At 39.7% G+C, this 20,606-nt stretch overlaps 1 protein-coding gene and 1 long non-coding RNA gene across 9 annotated transcripts in view; one reads left to right on the plus strand and one right to left on the minus strand.

The window, feature by feature from the left end:
- The window catches only part of LOC119567386, a 40,356-nt gene extending 19,767 nt beyond the window's left edge, over positions 1 to 20,589 (plus strand). The window contains exons 4-5 of the long non-coding RNA XR_005227394.2: positions 1,517 to 10,851; positions 16,622 to 20,589. This is a non-coding gene — a long non-coding RNA (uncharacterized LOC119567386). The remainder of the gene's footprint in view (positions 1 to 1,516; positions 10,852 to 16,621) is intronic.
- The window catches only part of ICA1L (islet cell autoantigen 1 like), a 63,609-nt gene that overhangs the window by 9,041 nt on the left and 33,962 nt on the right, over positions 1 to 20,606 (minus strand). For 7 of the 8 annotated variants that reach the window (XM_043524791.1, XM_043524788.1, XM_043524790.1 and 4 more), the window contains 5 exons: positions 10,647 to 10,845; positions 9,144 to 9,269; positions 7,303 to 7,401; positions 6,510 to 6,595; positions 5,515 to 5,570 (listed from right to left, as the gene is read on the minus strand). In XM_043524791.1, the coding sequence (XP_043380726.1) occupies positions 5,515 to 5,570; positions 6,510 to 6,595; positions 7,303 to 7,401; positions 9,144 to 9,269; positions 10,647 to 10,845 (566 nt within the window). The remainder of the gene's footprint in view (positions 1 to 5,514; positions 5,571 to 6,509; positions 6,596 to 7,302; positions 7,402 to 9,143; positions 9,270 to 10,646; positions 10,846 to 20,606) is intronic. The other variant, XM_037912757.2, reaches the window with a different exon arrangement.

The following is a 20,606-nucleotide window of genomic DNA, read 5'->3' on the forward strand; positions in this document are numbered from 1 at the left end:
GTTCCTGAGTCCTTCCTTGTTTTGACTAACCTAAATAATTGTCATCTGCAATTGTTGACTGCACTGTCTATTCCCTTTTCCAGATTATAAATAAATATATTCAACACTATTCATCCCAATATGGATCCTTGGAGTTATCCCACTTTTAACCTACTTTCATGTTGAGAATTTACCATTTCTTAGTTTCTAATCCATGACCGAACTTTACTTTTCTCCCTGTGACTACTTAGTTGCCTTAATTGTCTGTCTCTCTTGAGAAACTTTTAAGTGAACGAAGCAGGTCAGTGAACAAAGTAGGTCTTTATTTGGCTGAAAAAACAGGAACTTCTTAGGTCTTTTTCTATACTCAGGAATTGCCCTGATTCAACAAACTGTGTAGATACAGGAGTGTTGACACTCATGTTCATACAAGGGCAAGCTCGAGTTTGTACCCATTGCACTAATTGAGGGCCATATAAACCACGATTAGCTCAATCCATCCTAAGGCTGGCTGGCTTGCCCTTGCCTACGCTTAGGAGTCAACTCACTGGTGCAGCTACAGAGACAGCTAAATTGGGGCTATTCCATGTGTGTAGACAATGCCTTAGAGACAGTATGGCTGGGCCTTGTAAAACAGCTTCATTTAAGTGCAGAGGAGTAGTGCAGGGGCTAGAGATTATCGCTACAGACTTGCCGCTACAGTAGAACCTCAGAGTTATGAACACCTCAGGAATGGAGGTTGTTCGTAATTCTGAACAAAACGTTATGGTTTTTTCAAAAGTTTACAATTGAACATTGACTCAACATAGCTTTGAAACTTTCCGATATAGAAGAAAAATGCTGTTTTTAACCATCTCAATTTAAATGAAACAAGCACAGAAAGAGTTTCCTTACCTTGCCAAATCTTTTTTTTAACTTTCCCTTTATTTTTTTAGTAGTTTACGTTTAACAAAGTACTGCACTGCTTTATCCTTGTTTTTGTTTTGTTTTTTGATCTTTGCTGTTGCCTCACTGCATACTTCAGGTTCCAAATGAGGTTTGTGGTTGACTGGTCAATTTGTGACTCTTAGATTCTACTATATATGTTCCTTTACCTGCTACTCTTTGGCTCATACACTGCTTGGCAAAGATCCTATCAATTCACATGTAAATTCATATTTAATGTTTGTTTCAGTATAATATGGTTGTTTACACTAAGCCATCTCAGGTAGAGAGGTGGGATGTAAGTTTGTATGTGTATTTCTAATTAAGGACATCCTGATGCTGCACTTTTAACTATTTTTTTTAATCTAGGACTTTTTTTTTTTTTACTATGACCGATCCCACCACGCCACCACATAGAGCTGATCATTCTGTAAAAGGGTCTTAAAAATAAGCTTTCACAAAAATTAGACACATGTCCAAATATCAATTTAAAAAAAAGTGTTTAATTTGATGTTAAGTTTCTCCATATACTGAGATTTCTTAACTTTCTCATGGCTAAAAAGCTTAGATTCATAAAGCTCGCTCCTCCGAAATTTTTTTTCTTCTGTCACAGAATAAAACCGGGGGGGAAGGCCTAAGTCTAGAGAACGATCCCAGAAAAGCTGCAAAGTAAAGGCAGCAGCACAGATGAAATTCCCGAAAGAATGGATCCAGTTAATCACTTTTTATTTTTTAAAAAGTTCATATATAAAATGTAGACAGTAAATAGTCCACTGTAGAGAAGGTTATTATCCTACATTAAAAAAAATGAACTTTACATCTTCATAGTGTCCTTAAAAAGGATATTGATTGATTTGATTTTTAGTCTCCACTGTTTCGCAATATCCTCTTAAATAATAAAAATATTTTCTGTACCCATCAGTTTTGTTTTGTTTTATATTAGGCAAATATAGATATTTTCCTTCTATCCCCCCCGCCCCCCAGGTGGATTTCACCCTTTGGAATAAAGAATATGTCCCTCTTTAAGAAGCACCTACATTTATTTAAAAAACAAACAAAAACCAATTATCATGGCGGGTTCAGGTAGTTTAACACTTCCCATTGTAACACTGTTTTCAGTTCCTTATAACTTTGCCAAATTTTAATTGTTCAGGCTGAAATTTCCCAGGCTACATGTCTGCCTCAGCCTGAGCCTTTTGGGAAAGTTCCATCAAAAATAGTTGAACCCTTCCCCAGAATGAGATTAGGGAAAAACATTCTTTTGCCCATTTTTCCAGTGTCCTTACTATGTATCCTCTCTGTCCACAGCCTTCCCCAACAGCTCTAGCCAGAGGCCTCCATAATACAATGGGCATGGTATTGCTCCTCTATTCTCCCCCTCAACGCACGCACACACCCAAGGCAGATTTCACACTTTGGAGTGGTACTCCCCCTTTTAAGAAGCACCTTATATTTACTTAAAAAATAAACAAAAAACAGGAAATATATGAGTAGAGTGAAAAACATTGTTTTTGTTGCTTGCGAAAGTAGTGGCTTCCCCTCCAGTAAGAGTGGGAGATTTATTTTTAAAGATGGAGTACCAATATGTAATCTATGCAGCTATTTAATAGAAACAATTTAGATTGATCTGCAGAAGCCATCGGTTAGGGCCTTCTCGTACAATTTTAGAAAGAGCTCTACATTGAGATTTATACCTCATATGTAGTTTATAATAACCAAAGAATAAATTCCTTTGTATCTACAACCATAGAATAAACTGTGTTTAGTGCTTTTGGCTTCCTCAATTTCCTTCTAATCCATCTCCAGTGGGACTACTGCAAATGTTCCAATCCTCTCAGCAGCTTTCTATTAGCTGCTGTTAAAAGTAAGAATAGAAACATAAGTGTTTTCTCAATCTTCTTCCCAAGTATGGATCAGGTGAAAACCAAAAGTCAGATTCTTCTCTATACCTGTTCTACTCCACTGTATCTCCACTAACTTTAATGGAGTTACTCCTCGTTTATAGCAGTGTAAGAAGAGGATCAGGGACTGCAAATTACCCTGATCCAAGACTGGCAATAGTCAGTCTTGGATGAGGAAGTTACTCACCTTATGCAGTAATGATGGTTCTTTGAGTGTCCTGATGGGTGCTCTGCTGTAGATGTGTCTGCATCCCTGCGCTGCTGATCAGAGAACTTGGGTAGCAGTGTCCATTCAGCCTGAGCATGTGCCACCCCATCATGCTCTGCCATGAGGCTAGCCAGTGCTGCGTGTGTGAACCCTCCTCAGTTCCTTCCATACTGCAGAGTCATTGACAAGAACTCCAAAGCAGAGGGGAGGAGGGTGGGTCATGGGGCACCCTTAGGAGGACACATCTTGAAGAACCATTGTTACTGTACAAGGTGAGTAATTTCCTCTTCTTGAGTAGTGTCCCTATGGGTGCTCCACTATAGGTGACTCCCAAGCAGTACGCCGCACTGGAGGCTGGGGCTTCTGAGTTGAGTCTATTATAGATAATAGCACCATGGCACCAAATCTGGCGTTTGCAGCAGAGTCCCCCAGGATGGCATTGTGCTCTGTAAAGGTATGTGCAGATGCCCAGGTAGCTGCTCTGCAGATTTCTGATCTAGGGATACCCTTGGAGAAGGCAATGGATGAAGAGACCAATCTCACAGAGTGTGAAAGTATCGAAGATGGGGGTGTTACACTGCAAATCTGGTAACAGAGTTTGATACAGTTCAAGACCCATTTGGAGAGTTCTTGAGTTGAAATCATTGTGCCTATCTGCAATGGAGAGGAAGAGTCTCTGAGATTTTCTAAAAACTCTTGTCATGTCCAAATAGAAGGTCAAGGCTCTCCTCATGTCAAGCATATGGAGGATGGTTTTCCTAATATCCTGATGAGGTTTGGGATAAAAGGTTGGAAGGTGAATGAGTTGGTTCATGTGAAGTGCGGAAGTCATCTTGGGAATGAACTTCGGATGTGGTCTAAGCATGACTTTGTCAGGGAAGAAAACTGTAAAGGGGGTGTACGCCATCCGAGCCCCTATTTCCCTTATCTTTCTTGTCAAGGTGATGGCAATCAGGAACACTGTCTTCATGGAGATGTGAGTTAAAGGACAAGTGGCCATGGGTTCAAACGGCGGTCTGGTCAGTCCTTTTAGTACTAGGTTGAGATCCCATTGTGGGGCAGGAAGCCTGGGTTGAGGAAAGAGGTTCGCTATGCCTTTGAGAAACCTCTTAGTAGTCGTGTCGGAGAAAACTGAGTACCTTACTACCTGTAAATAGAGTCATCAGTGGACATAGCACTAGTTGTGACAGGTAAGGATACCATGTCTGGGCCAGCCAGGAGCAGTCAGTATGATGTTTGCTTTTTATTTTCAAGAGGACTTTCACAGGGAATGGGGGAAAGGTGTAAAGAAGGCCCTTGTCTCATAAGAGGAGGGAAAAGTCGCCCAGGGAGTGTTGTCCAATCCCCACTCTGAAGCAGTATTGTGGACATTTCTTGTTTTGGTAAGTGGCGCACAGGTCTATTGTCTGTGTCTCCCATTGCCCCCATTCATGGGCATGTGGAAATTTGTGACTGAGACTGTCTGCTGTCGTGTTGTGCACTCCCAGTAGGTAGGCTGCTGATAATCTGACATTGTGGGAAATGCACCAGTTCCATAGCTTTTGTGCTTCCATGCACAGGGAGGGTCATCTAGCCCCTCCTTGTTCGTTTATATAATACATGCAGGCCATATTGTCCATCATGACTTCTGTGTGCATGCCTCTGATCAGCGGGATGAAGTGAGAACACGTATTCCCTGACCACTCCGAGTTTGAGCAGGTTGATGTGAAGGCATGTCTCAGATGGAGACCATTTGCCCTGCACTGTGCGATTGCTGAGATGTGAGCCAAAACCTATGAGGGATGCATCAGTAGTCAGGGGCAGGCTGAACAAACAGGATTCCTGTGCAGACATTTATTGGGTCTTTCCACCAATACAGGATTATTTGATTTTGGTGGGCATCAGTAGTAGCTTGTTTATGTTCTCTGTTCCATCTGTAAACTGAACCACGCTTGGAGGCATCTCATGCTCAGTCTGGCATGAGCTATAACCGATGTGCCCGTGGCCAGATGCCCCAGAAGCTGGAGGCAGTGTCTAGCTGAAATTTGGGGTTCTCATCCTCCAGATGACCCCTCTGGATGTCGCTATGATCGCATTACATATGATGGAATATCTGGTTTTTGCGTTGCTTTTTTATAAACCTAGGGAACTCATCCCTAGAGCACAGTCCATCATATGTACCGAATGAGACTTCAGTCCTATGGAAACAATAGTATCATAATGTATATGCACAAGGACGCTGAAGTAAGATTGTACAGGCATGTAGTTAGCTCACGAAAGCTTATACTCAAATAAATTTGTTAGTCTCTAAGGAGCCACAAGTACTCCTTTTCTTTTTGCGAATACAGACTAACACGGCTGCTACTCTGAAACCTGTTTAAAGATATAGTATGCAAGATCAGGACTATAAAATATACATTGGTGTGTGGCAACCTAATGGTTTTATAGGCATGAATTTGGAGTGACTTCATTACTTGTGTCACCCAATCAAATTACCTGAAATCCAAAAAATATATATCTTACCTGCTTCACTTTCCAAATGGACAGAAGTTTCCTCATCCAACAAATTTAACCTGATTCAAAAACCAAAGAGAATTTGTCAGATTGAGGACTAAGATGCAAGATGTGTTGAAATGTCAGTGGCTCAACACTAAAGAGAGAATTAAGGCCTACTTTTCCTCTTGCTAATGTTGCTTTTACATTTATGATTTCAGTGAGGTAGTTCTGGCTTTACACTGGTATAAGTGAGAGGAAAATCTGGCTCCTTGTCTCAAAATGTATATGGCTAAAGCCAAATCTTGAAAAGACTGAACTCCCTTAATTCCCAATAAGTGTTCAGCACTTCTATAAACTACACCATTTATTAAGTGTCTAACTATTGATTTAGAAGCCTAACATCAGGCAGTCATTTTCAGACCATCCTGGCCTGTGTTCATTTTGTATTTTTCCTTTTTAAATTAAATTCTCTGTTCTTGGTGAACTTAAGGTAATGGAAACTGATCAAGACAATGAAGTGAGAAAATGGTATTGACAGATATATAGAGAGTAACTCATATGAGCTAATATCTATTTACTATATCTGTTTTGTTTTTATTAAGATGGCAATAGGTTCTAAAACATGTTACACATTGACACATTTCTTATAAACAATTGTGTAACTTTGGCAAAGTTGTGTAACATTTTTTGTTTAACATATATAAATTAATAAACAAGTTATCATAAAAGAAGGTCTAATCTTGCTAAGAACACTGACTACAAACAATTATTTTAACCTAACAAGGTGAGATGTTGTTTTTGGTGGAGGGCGAAAAAAACAGAAATAAAAATATCAAGAAAATGCCAAAGTGGAAAAAGAATGAAAAGGGTTATAAAATGCAAGCTGGAGAAGAAAGTAAGTGTATATGTTATTATTTATGAATACTAGGAAGCAGAGACCCTCTTCCTAATGCCCACACCAAACATGTTCAACATGTGTTTTTAATCCTCTACAATTTCACATCATTTTTCTTCCTGCTTACTTATCAAGGTTTGCACTGATGGTTTCTTTCTCTATCTTCTCTTTATGTTCTTCAGTGGGATTGTTTAGGGAAGGCTCCTGTGGTTGCTGAGAAGTGGAAAAAATACATTTTAAGAGAGGGAACTGATGATATCTACAAATTCACCTCTCCAATCTAATGATTTGAACACAGTAATCTGTGTAGCAGTAACTTTTCTCTCAATTACCTGATTGTAACAACCATTTTTTGTAATTAAGAAATTCTGGTTATACTTTATGATACTGTGACTGTAGTTACACTGTAATATCACAGATGCACTAAAATTTTGGTAATACTTTATATAAAGATTGATTAATAGATATTTTAGGCATGTTCTAGACATGAGTAGTAGGTGTTATAGATGGTTATGAGCACATCATTAGACGGAGTTATAAGTCATGGATAGTAATAAGCGATCTGTTGGGCTCTATAATACTCTAATAATTAACCATTTATTAAAATATCACTTATTTATTAACCCCTTATATATTCCATTTTTATAAATGGAACCTTAATATAAAGTGTGACCACAGGGTTTTTTGTTTTTGCTTTGTTTTTTAAATAAAAATCAGATAAATTAACAACTTATTTATCCATTTGACAAACTTGCAAAATGAGCATGGGGAATGGACTTATTTGTGCCAGACTTGTCAGTAGTTTAATTCTAGACATATATATTTCAATGATTATTTGAATCTGAAATTTACTTCTCCAAAAAAAACATATTTTCTTTTCAAGAACCTTGTATCTTACAGAAATAACATGAAAACTTCACCTCAGGTGCAACACAGTGATATGGGTGGACACCTATGAACTCCTCATGGATTTTGGACATCAGTCCTGCTGTCTTCTTGCAGAAGTGCAAAAGGGTTATCTGAGAAGGAAAAAGTCAAAGGAGATATTACACAGGCTTACCTCTGACAGCTATTTCTATCATTATTTTCCTGTCTCCTTTGACATAAGCAATTTCTAAACAAATTGAGAGTTCTTCCCAATCCTGAATCTCCCATTTCAGTAAGAATCTCATGTAAGGGATGTTTCAAGATGGAAACGTGTAACTCTATACTCCCAGCCATCTGTTCATAGGACTTTGTATGTTCCACAGAGGGAAGAATTGCTGCTGAAACTACAGGCTTTTCTTCCAGATATTGCTGTGGAGAGGACAGGACATAGAGAAAATAGAAAAGTTCACTAGGGTGAAGGAGCACAGAATCTTCTGTTGAGAGAAAGATTGGAAAGGAGGATTTCTCTCTGTCCACGATATCTTTTGGAATAATTTTGCAAAACCCCTTGTGCCATTTTTTTAATTTAAACAAGGATGAAAATATATATTAATATGGACACTATCCTCTTAGCAAGAAGCCCAAAAATGTGCAAGATTCTCCATTTTGAGGGTTCCTGCCAGAAGCATGCTTGCTTGTGAAACGCTCAAGTGCCAGCACATTTGCAGAGAGCAGTAACCTAGGGCTGGACAGGAGGGACTCAAGACTCACTGATTTTTCAGCCTGTGGAGTTAGAGTGTAGCAGTGAAAAGGATTGATATGGGATGGGGGAAGATTTATCCAAACCAGGAAAAAATTGTTTGGGTTCAGTTTATTTCAAGCATCAGGTTCATTCTTATAACTTGAACTGGTTCTCTTATCCAGGGGCCACTGTAATCCATCCAGAAGGCTTTCAGAGCTGCTCCCATGACGAATGATGAGCAAAGCCTTTTGGGTTCACTTCAGGTAGGAAGGCAGGATGGAGAATTAGGGTTGGGAGTTCTGAGAGAATCAGCAGCACTGCAGGTGACAGAAAATAAACACAGCTGAGCAACAGAATCTAGGCAGTACTTCTGCTCAGTTAGGCTTTGCATGGAAGCGCAAGCTCTTTGGTTAGAGGCTCTGTTTTGATAGCTGAATCTGTGGAGACTGTTACAGTAACTTTAGGGACGAAGTGAGAAAATGCCTATACAACATCAATGGCAACATTTGCCTTGAAAAAAAGTCCTGTTAATTAGAACTAAGACTCCCATCTTTATATAGCATATATCTGTTTCCACCTAAATGCATTTCTTCAATACATATTTCTAGTTTCCATTCCCTTCTCTCCTATTTTCAGCTCATTAAGGAGTTCTCTCCAGATGTTGCTAAAATTCAAAAAGCACTGAAATGAGGACAATGGACACTGGTAGGCTGGATGGATCACAAACTTGTTGAGCTTGATCCACCACAGCATTGCTTCAGCTTCATGTTGAGGTAACTGCATGCATTTACTCTCTAAAACTGGAATACAACAAAGCCTCTTATAAAATAGAAATTCTTCCAAGAAATCCCAAAGGAAGGTGCTAAAACCTTGTCTGTCCAAGTCTGCTATGTATTTCAAAACATAATCACAGTATTTATAAATTAATCAGTGTGTGTATTCAAATGCTTCCTTCACAATGGACATATTGGCCATCAACTACATCCTGTAAATATCAGAAGAGAAGTTGCTATCACCAGTACATTGCTGCTTATAAGATCTTGTTCACTTTTGTGCTCTGGTTTAACAACTTCATTCTCCCACATTATATCAAAAAGTTATTTTCCCTTCAAATGTCCAGTGTAAGGCATTCTGCAAATCTAACATGGATACCTGATAGATAGCAAGGTAATGAGACAACATATTGCAGCGACTAGCTCCAAGTAGATCCACCTTCTGACAGACATCCATTTTCAACTTGTCAAATTGGGCTTTGGTATTTTTCACTTGTGTCTGCACCTAGAACCATGAAAGTTGAAATACATAATAGCAAAAGGAGGTCATAGGTATGTGTGTGTGTTGCAGAAAAGAACTCCTGAAAATGTTTCACAGTCCTAGTATGTACAGCAGTCTTGTCCTGGAGCATCTGTAGGAGTAATTTGTAGGCCCCATTGTATAGGTATTGCACATGCACACATACTGTAGAGATTGTCCCTGCCCTAAAGAATTTATAATCAAATGTCAAAAACCCTATAAATTAGCTGCTAATTATGGTCTTGTCACTTCCAAAAGGAAAAAATATCCTGTTTATATGCAAGAAAGTAATGTTAAAGTTGACATAACATTCAGATAAACACTCAGGAAATTCAGAATTACAGTGCCCACAGCACCTTTAATTGCCCTCTTGCAGGAATACACTACAATCTGGTCTTGTGACTGCACACAGGGGCAATATCTGGTTTGCAGTAAGTAAGGAGTCTGACTTCCCTTCACCCCTCTCTTTGGTCAAGTGCTAAAAGAATAGTTGCAGGGAGGCTAGAATGAGGAAGGCAAGGTGCTACACCTGAGTTGGGAAATTTTTATGATATATATTTTTTGTTTATGGTAATGTGCTCTGATTTTTGCTGATAAGCACCTTCTTCTGCTTCAATAATCAAATGATTTTTTTTTTTAATTTTATCTTTTCTGACTTACCTCAGCGGGTTACATGTAGTGTCAGGGATTTTAAAGCAAGAAGGAGAATATGTGTACGCTAACAATGTGGAGCAAAAGAACCGGATGAAGTGGTAAGAGGAACAGCAGCAGAAATAACAAGAGAAGCAACATCAGCTCCAGTAATGTATACAGCTGCAGTAACAAAACCACCACCAACAGGAATTGGTGGAGATGATGAGGCAAGCTTTACTTGTCAAGGGAGGTGATCTGTCTTCTGTTACCCTTACAGGAGGAGGGTTCTTAACCAAAATGGGACCTCTGTATTATAATGAAGATCATACAGTACTCTGTTTTGTTCAGCAATACAAAATGTTATTTAAATTACTGACAATTATAACAAGTACAGTTTTTTCAATTACTGTATTTTATAATCAGTGAGTCACATTGCCTTGTGTTGTGTGACCACATGATTTACTGTAATCAAATACTCAAGACATGTCTCTACTAAGAAAACTTAAAAAATCCTCCTGGTGCATCCTAGTATAAAAGACAAGGCTGTGGTGGCCAGACACACCCAGCGTGAGCTCTGTGCCTGGAGTCCAGGCAGTTCCTGGGAGCCTCGGTGAGCTGCTAGGCTCCCCACAGCTGAAATGGTACTGTACTTGATTTGTCTTTCTCTACACTTGGAACTAAACCATGTTCAACTGCACACATTGCTGGCAACAAGAAGGAAATAAATACTTTTCTGAACTTCTCCATTTGCTTGCAGGTGTCAGGATCCAGTTCTTGGGACACATCCTTCATCCACAGCAAGGCCCCTCTGTATTCTATGCGGGCCTGCTCCATACGATCAATTGTTAACAAGGTATCAGACACAGCCCTGTGACTGAATGTTGCCAATTCCTGCCCAAGGCGAGACAAGGGGGTACAAAGGGCTACCCTGGAGGTAAAAGAAAGGAACAAGTAGAATGGGTTATAAGCCAAATGCAAATACATATTAGGTTGTGGGGGGAGAGCTGGGAGGAAACGAAGAGTGAATTCCAGTAGGAGACAAGCTACAATTTTTGTGTATGTGTGACTATATGTTGTGGTGAATTCTTTCTTGCTTGTAGAAAACGCCTCATAGGGCCTGACTCTGAAAGGTGCTGACCACCTCCTGTAAGATGCTAGATGCCCTCTGAAGTGAATGGAGCTTGCCATTTTGCAGGATAAGACCTAGGGTACATGACTACATTGCAGCCACAAGTGTAATTTGCAGCTCATGTAGAAGTACGCATGCTAGCCATACTCTAGCTCAGGGGTAGTCAACAGCTGGACCATGCGCCAAATTTGGACCATCAGATGTTTTTGAACAGACCTTGAAATCTTTTTATTTACTTATTATTATTATTGTTGTTGTTGTTGTTGTTGTATCTTTGTATTACTTTCTCTAGAGTCTGGACCTTGATTATACCTGAACCAAGAAATATGGACCTTGACAAAAAATAATTGATTACCCCCGGTCTAGTTGTACAAACCCATCTGACCCTCCTGAGTACATACCCGCTTGTACAGCCTATGCTGAAGCCCATGCTGCTGCATCCTCAGTTCTATATTTAGTGAGTTAGATAGAAAAAAGCTAGCAAGAGTACATCTACACAAGCTGCCATTCAAATGTGTGGCTGCAGCGTACTCTTACCCCAAAGTGGTCAAACACTACAAACGCTAACATTTAGAAAAGAGAATAGTCATAATTAACTTAAACGAAATATAGCAAGCCTCCAGGACCAGAAAGGATGCATTCATGTAGTATTCATTTGGAATTCCCAGGTTTCAGTACACAAAGAGAATTAAGATATCATACAATAGTAATGAGTAGTGTTGTGCTCTTGGCATCCCATACTAGACAAGCAGGTGAAGGTTCTGGTCCTGATAGCATGGGTGTATGTTTCTGCACACTAGCAGCAGTAGTGTTAAAAATGTCTTCAACCTCCAGCTGGCTGAAAGTGGGCATTTATAACTTGACTGCCTAACAGTTACGGTTTAACACTGTCTAAGCAACTCTGTTCTAAAGGCCCTTTTTCAGCTGTTTGTTACTTTGCCAAACTCTCAGCTGTCAGACTGAAACTTGCCAGGTTTGGTCTCTGCCTATGTGTGGACTTTTTTGGAACGTTTGAGCAAAACAGTTGAACCATTTTTTTGAGAAAAGAGTATGGGAGAAAAAATACATCTTTGGCATAAAGCATGTGTGACAAACCCACATATTACCAAGGCTGTCCAATGCTTTCCATTATAAGGCCACATTTTCAGTTGCTTATAAATTTGTAACACACTAACCATTCAAATTTCCCATGCCAGGTGTATGCCTTAAGCTGAATTTTTTTGGAAAGTTTCAGCCAAAACGGTTCAGCCATTTCTGAGTATGAAGCAAGGGAAAAATAAGTTGTTTTGCCCATGTTATAAAAATTCTGATGAGCATAAGAATGGCCATGCTGAGTCAGACCAATGGTCCATGTAGTCCAGTATCCTGTCTTTTGACAGCAGCCGGTGCCAGATGCTTCAGAAGGAATGAACAGAACAGGGCAATTTATCGAGTGATCCATCCCGTGTCATCCAGTCCCACTTCCTAGCCATCAGAATTTTAGGGACACCCAGCACATGGGGTTGTGTCCCTGACCATCTTGACTAATAGCCATTGAAGGAGCTATCCTCCATGAACTTATCTAATTCTTTTTTTAACCCAGTTATACTTTTGGCCTTCGCAACGTCCCCTGGCAATGAGTTCTACAGGTTGACTATGCATTGTGTGAAGAAGTACTGCCTTATGTTTGTTTTAAACCTGCTGTCTATTAATTTCACTGGGTTACCCCTGGTTTGGTATGTTATGTGAAGAGATAAACAACACTTCCTTATTCACCTTCTCCACACCATTCATGATTTTATAAACCCCTTATCATATCCCGCCTTAGTCGTATCTCTTCTAAACTGAACAGTCCCAGTCTTTTTAATCTCTCCTCATATAGAACTACTTCATACCCCTCATCATTTTTGTTGCCCTTCTCTGTACCTTTTCCAATTCTAATATATATTTTTTTGAGATGGGGCAACCAGAACTGCACACAGTATTCAAGGTGTAGGGTACAATGGATTTATATAGTGGCTTTATGGTATTTTCTGTCCTATTATTATATCCCTTTCCTAATGGTTTCTAGCATTCTGTTATCATTTTTGATTGCCACTGCACATTGAGCATATGTTTTCAGAGCACATATCTACAGTGACTTCAAGAGCTGTTTCTTGACTGTTAACAGCTAATTTAGACCCTGTCATTTTGTATGTATAGTTGGGATTATGTTTTCCAATATGCATTTATCAATATTGAATTTCATTTACCAATTTTTGCCCACTCACCCCGTTTGATGAGATCCCTTTGTAATTCTTTGCAGTCTCCTTTGAACTTAACTATCTTGAGTAATTCAGTATTGTCTGCAAACTGTGCCACTTCATTGTTTACCCCTTTTTCCAGATCATTTATGAATATGTTGACCAGTTCTGGAGGGACTCCAGACACACTCTCCACTGTGAAAACTGACCATTTATTCCAACCCATTGTTTCCTGTCTTTTAACCAATTACTGATCCATGAGCGAACCTTCCTTCTTATCGCATGACTGCCTGCTTTGCTTAAGAGCCTTTGGTGAGGGACCATGTCACCATTTCTGAAAGATTAAGTACACTTTATCCACTGCATCACCCTTGTCCATATGTTTGCTGACACCCTCAAAGAATTCTAATTGATTGATGAGGCATGGTTTTCCTTTACAAAAGCCATGTTCTCTCTTTCCCAACAAATTGTGTTAATCTATGTGTTGGTAAAGAACTGAATTATCAATCATTTCAACCAATTTGCCTGGTACTGAAGTCAGACTTACTGGCCTGTAATTGCCAGGATCGCCTTGGGAGCCTTTTTTAAAAATTGGCATCATATTAGCTATCTGCCAGCCATCTGGTAGAGAGACTAATATAAGCGACAGGTTACATACCACAATTAGTAGTTCTGCAATTTCACATTTGAGTTCCTTCAGAACTCTTGGGTGAATACCATCTGGTCCTGGTGACTTATTACTGTTTAATATAGCAAAACCTCCTTTACTGACACCTCATTCTGGGACAATTCCTCAGATTTGTCACCTAAAAAGAATGGCACAGGTGTGGGAATCTCCCTCAAATCCTCTGCCATGAACATTGATGCAAAGAATTCATTTAGCTTCTCTGCACTGGCCTTGTCTTCCTTGAGCACTCCTTTAGCACCTCAATTGTATAGTGGCCCCACAGATAGTTTCACAAGCTTTCTGCTTCTGATGTATATTTTAAAAAAACTGCTGTTAGTTTTTGTCTCTTTTGCTAGTTGCCCTTAAAATTCTTTTTTGGCCTGCCTAATTAAACTCCGACAAGTCAAATGTAAAAGTATATGTCCCTTTTTATTTTCCTCAGTAAAATCTGACTTCAAATTTTTAAAGGATGTCTTTTTGTCTCTGACTGCCTCTATTATTCTATTGTTTAGCCATTGTGGCATTTTTTGGTTTTTTTTTTAAATTGGGGTACACACATAGTTTGAGCCCCTATTATGGTGGTGGTAAAAAGTTTCCAGGCAGCTTGCAGGCATTTCACTCTTGTGACTGTTCCTTGTAATTTGCATTTAACTTGTCTCCTCATTTTTGTGGAGTTCCCCTTTTTGAAGTTAAATGCTCCTGTGGGGTTTCTTTACTTAGTATCCCCTTCCCGCGCAAGGATATTACATTTAATTACATTGTGGTCACTATTAGGACTAGCTGCTCCAAGAAGCAGCCATTAATGGTGTCTAGAAATTTTATCTCTGCATCCCATCCTGAAGTGATATGTTCCAAGTCAATATGGGATATTTGTAATCCCCCATTATTACGAGATTTTCTGTTTTTTGTAGCCTCTGTAATCTCCCATAGCATTTCACAATCACCATCCTGGTCAGGTGGTTGGTAGTATATTCCTACTGCTATAGTCCTATTATACAAGCATGGAATTTCTATCCACAGAGGTTCTATGGTACTGTTTGATTCCTTTAAGATTTTTACTATATTTGATTCTATGCTTATTTTTGCATATAGAGCTACTCCCACACCAGCATGACCTACTCTGTCGCTCCTATATATTATGTAACCTGGTATTACCGTATCTCATTGCTTATCGTTGTTCCACCAAGTTTCCACCTTTCCTTTGAAGGCTCTGGTGCCTCCATGCTTTGGAGCTAGAACTTGAAATTTGGCAGGGGTGGTGGCCTTTGCATCAGGGATACTGACCTTTTGTTACTCTAGAGAAAATCTGTCCAAATTTAGTGAAGTAAAAAATAAACCCCAAAAACACCTTTGAAAAATTGGTTTGCACATGCTCAGTAGGGAACTGCTAGTTACACTGCTAAATTCACCACAGATTCTGTCTGCATTGGGCATGCTCCAGCAGTTGCAGCACTAGGCTGCGGCAGGCTGGGCTGGGGCAAGCACAGAGCAGGGAGCCTGTCATTCCTGTGCTCTCCACGAATCCAGAGCGGAAAGTTGTTTGATTTGAATGCAGTGACAAGAGCTGGACCTGAGGGAGGTGAGGAAGTAGATTAGGACAAGAGGCTTGAGGTGGGAGCCTGGGACTGGAGGTTGGTGGGCAGGGGGAAGAGGGACACTGGGAGTGGGAGCTATGAAGGATGTGAATACTAGGACTGGCTGGGCAAGGAGACTGGGAGTGTGGGGGAAGACTGGGACTCACTGGACATAGATACTGGGAGCTGGAGAGAGAAATGGTATGGGGATAAGGAGCTGGGGGTAGACTGTGACTGGCCAGGCAAGGACACTGGGACTATGAACTGATGGGAGTGGGGGGACAGATCTGACAAAGAGCTGGGTTGAGAGGAGGGACTGGGACTAGCTGGGCAAAGAGATTGGCACAAGAAGGCAGGTGGGAGCACTGAGATTGGTTGAGATGCTGAGGGAGACTGGGAATTAACAGGGACAGAGGAGGAGGGGATGGGGTGACTTGAGGCCAGTAGGGGAAGAGAGAGAGATCAGCCGAAAAGGAAGGGAGGGGGAAACTGGGACAGCAAGGAGACTGGGGAAAAGGAGCCACGAGTGGGTGGGGGAGAAATTGGGAATGGCTGAGCAAGGAGATTGGGGCTGGGATGAGAAGCCTGAGGAGAAGAGATCGGAATTGGCTAGTTGAGGAGAATGGGATTGGGACAAGGAGTCAGGAGTGCAGATGACACAGGCCTGGGACAGAGACTGGGCAGAAGGGGTCAAGCTTGAGGTAATTGGGCAGAAGAGTCTGTGCCCACTAGAGAATACTTCCTTGCAAAGTCTGGAATGGAACCCACGATTTGTGAATCTCACCATTCCTGTACTGTCAGTACATATTTGTGAAACTCACTGTCAAAGTGCTCCATCCCTCTCTAGTCCTGGTCCATATAGAGGATGACAACCTACTTTCACTATCAGTTACTCTGTTAGCTCAACTGGCAGAGGTCTGTGTGGAGAATTTAAATTTTCCAACCCTGCAAATGACCCATGAGGATGCCAATACAATGCGATAAAATGGAATTTCTATTTTTTTAGTTCACTTTTTTAAAAACTTTAAACAAAAGCTACTTTGGGCCCCCTTGTGCATATGCATTATGATAAAGTCTTTAATTACATAATCACATACTATTTTTTCCCACAGGACTCCTGCTTGATTCACTGCATAGGATGAACTTGCTCTAGGGATGGATCAGGATTGTGTAGTGAAGGAGGCTGTTGTCTGTACAACCCCTGCTTCATTTGCTACAGGAGTTGGAAAATGTGTAGTGAATGAGGAAGGGGATTTCAGGAAGAAATGAATGGTTCCGTGATTAAGGCAGTTGAATGCTGCCTGGCAGAATTGGATTCTATCTCTGCCTCCGCCAGTGTTTGTACGTGATGTTAGGCAAGTAAGTTAAACCAATTTTTTCATAGGTGGTCACCAATTGTGTGTTGCTGGGTATGAAATGCACAAGTGCTAAGCATTCACAGCTGCAGCTGAAGTCAATGGGAAATGTGCTTTGGTCATAGAAAGTGCTGTATAGTGCTATGTACTCTGAAAAATTAGGTGTCACAAATCAGCCACCTAAAATTAGTGGATACTTTTGACCTTAATCTCTCTGTGCCTCAGTTCCTCATCTGTAAAATGAGTACAGTATCCATTCATCTCACAGGGGTCTTGTGAAAGCAAATTGATATTTGTGAAGCACTCAGATACTATAATAATGAGTACCATAGAAAAGCCCATGAAGAAATTAATAATTCTGACTTCAAAGCAGAGTTTGAATAGCGTGGAATAAGGAAGGCCTGGGGCCACACATTGAACAATGAGGATAAAACAAAATTTTGAATCGCTGCTCACTGAGTGAGAACCATTCATTCTCTGCACTGGATGAAGCAGGGAAATAAGAGATGTTATGTACTTAAAGACTGTATCATAATGCCTACGTGCAAGGGGACCAAATTAAGGATGTACAGGCAACCTTAATTCTGGCATTTCTTAACTTTTGAGCGGTTGATTTTGCAACCATGATAATGTTTTTTTATGTAGTCTTTTTGTGTTTAATGTATACAAACACACACATTACAGTTCTCACCTCAGCAGGAGGCAATAGAAACAACATTTGGTACAGAGGTAATACCTAATGGGACTTTTTCATGCTTTTTGGTGGTCCAATAAAAATATTTTGACAAGCTCTAAGGTTTTAAAAATCTATCATGAAGATACTGTAATTTTAAAAATTATAGTAGGAGATGGTTATCATTAATATGCTAACATTCTATTACCACTGCACATGTATGCACAAAATAACAGAGTGAAATTTTAGATCAACACATTAAAAATTTGTGGAAAAATTATCTCCTCCAATGCACAAGTGTGTTATCATTGAGGCAGGGTTAATGAGGATCCTTGCCTTGTTCCATACAGTCTTTGAAGGGCTTCAGCCTTGCCTCATAGCACTGTCTGGCAAATAATTCCACATTTTGGAAATTAACTTTATCATTTCATTTTTTAAAAACCCTATGAAATTCCAAGAAAGAAACTGTATTAAAAGAAATTGAAGACCATGATCCTGATTAATGTTCTGCATGCAAAGTTAAATCTGAGTACTCCTGTGCATAAAGTTAAGCACCTGCACAAATGTTTGCGGTATCAGGACTTAAGGTGTGAGATGAAGTACTCAAAAAGTTAACTAACTTTGCCCCACATTCATAAGACTTATGATAGTCTTACACAATCACATGCTATTATTTCTAAACCTGGTTGGAAATTTTCCATTGGAATATTTGTTGTTGGAAAATACCAATTTGTGAAAAGCAAAATGTTCTGCAGGTTTCAAAGGAAATTGGCCAGGGCCTTCCAGGCTCAACTAATCTTTCAAAGGAAATTAGCCACGGCTTTGTGGGCTCCAGCTCATCATCAGTCTGCCTAGTGGCTGCTGAGGCTCCAAGAGTTTCCAGATGTCTGGCTTCTCAGCAGCCTGAAAACTTCAAGGCCAAGTTCCAAAGCTCCCAGATTCTTGACAGGTTTCCTGGGATGGGGGCAGTCATGGAGTAGTGGAGGCCAGCGCTTTCAGGCTCCACACTCCTTGACAGCCCCAGAAGCATATTTCATTTCAGAAACAAAGTATTCCAGAATTTGACTTCCACAAGAAATTGAGGTTTTGATTTTCCCAATTTGAGCTGAATTTTTTTCCCCAAAGCTCAAGTTCTTTTGTTTTTAAAGAGGTGAAATTCACTTTCTTGTTCAGTTATATTTATTTCTACAGGTCCCCTGCTGCATTTGATGTGCAAGCTGAATGGCGAACAGTGAATGAGGCAAGGTTAAACAGTCAATGAGAGGTGCTGAGAGCCAAATTGTTTGCAACTACCATTCACTTTACACTTGTTTAACTGAGGCATTTTCTAGACTAGAATTGAAGATGTGATGTTAGCCTGTGTTAGCATATATAACACACTTTAAAAGTCTATTACAGATAAGGCACACTGCCTTTAACACGTGCTAAACTGGTCAAGTTAAACCTGGGGGGAGTCCAGGCTTCAATTCGACCAGCTGAGCATGTGTTAAAGGCAGTTTGCCTTGTCTGCACTAGACTGATGTGTTAGCATACGTTAGCTAATGTGTGCTAATCTATTTTAATTCCTAATCTAGATAAAGCGTGAGAGCACATCTGGGACCTCAGTGGACAGGGTAGACTTTATAGAGTGAATGAAGCACGATTAAAAATACATATTTAATCCACTGTGCTTCATTCAACCTGTGCTCTGAATTAGTCATATTTATATTCATTAACTAACTAAAGAATGTATTATGATGCAAACACAAAAGTGGCATAATTAAGGTTGTCTGGGTAACCTTAACTTTTGGATTTCCTAACTTTTGGTATGCTTTACTTTACAATTTTATTTTTTTTAAACATAGGTTAAAATTTAGAACTTGCATATAACTTTTCAGTGCACTTTAGAGGAGGGTAAGAATTATCTCCATTTTACACATGAGGAAAACTGAGGCAAATATATGAAGTAATTTGTCCAAGATTACTCAGCAGGTCATTGACGGACCTGGGATTGGAATCCAGGTCTCCTGACCCCAGGTCACATGTCCATATACCGATTCTGCAGAATCCTTTGAAATTGAAAATAGCTTTCGATATACCAGTATGTCATGCTCAGTTTTCTGAAGGAATACCGCATTTAAGATAAACTAATGCACCCCATACTAATTAAAATGTTCTGTGACACTCCTGTCTTTGCTTCAAACAGCAGTAAAACCCATTAAGAATGGCCTTATTAAAGAACCTCTTTTCAATAACCAAAGTACCCTTTTCAAGGCAGAGATAGCAAAGAAATCAGTTTTAAAGAGAAATATTACTTCCTTCTACATCAGATTGTTTTTCCTTTGTGAGCTTGAAGATATTGGGTAAAATGCAGTCATGTTGTAAATAAATGCAATACCCATATAAGTCTCTGGCTAACTTCTATGATGTAAATGATGTATATTAATCAGACAACTGGTGTAAATGATATGGTAGTCTAATTTGCAAGAGAAGTCCATCAGGCCTGATTCTGCCATCCTTAGTCATAATAGGTAACAATTCATACTCACATAGGCCCATTAATTGCAATGAGACTGCTTACATAGTAAGGTACTACCTGACATGAATAAGGTTGGCAAATTAAAGCTCTCAGCAGAGATTAAAATGAGTAATTTACACACCAAGGGCACAAACAAGGGAATACAGTAGTAAAACCAGCTACTAGGATGGTGTAACAGCATAGGGGAGATGCTGCTCTGTTCCCTGATGCAATTTTCCTGCTGCCCCTTCTCAGTGTTACACTCGTTTAGTATATTGGTGCAAGCTATACTACTTTATCATTTGCACCCACTTATAATGTGTTTTGATCAATTTACTCATGACATTTAATTTACACCACAGTGTAGACTGCAGAATTTGGCCAATTCACTGCAGCATGTTTTATTTGTAAGTTCAGTTCAATTCTATATTTATATTTGCAATTTAAATTACACTGATTGTACTGTCTGTACTTCTTGATTATTTGTATTTTCTGTATATATTCTTCTATTATAGTCTATTTGTTTTACATAAAATTATATTTGCTTTCTGTGGATCTAACCTCAGAATCTT

This window comes from Chelonia mydas, chromosome 11 (genome assembly GCF_015237465.2).
Source record: "Chelonia mydas isolate rCheMyd1 chromosome 11, rCheMyd1.pri.v2, whole genome shotgun sequence".
NCBI lineage: Eukaryota > Metazoa > Chordata > Testudines > Cheloniidae > Chelonia > Chelonia mydas.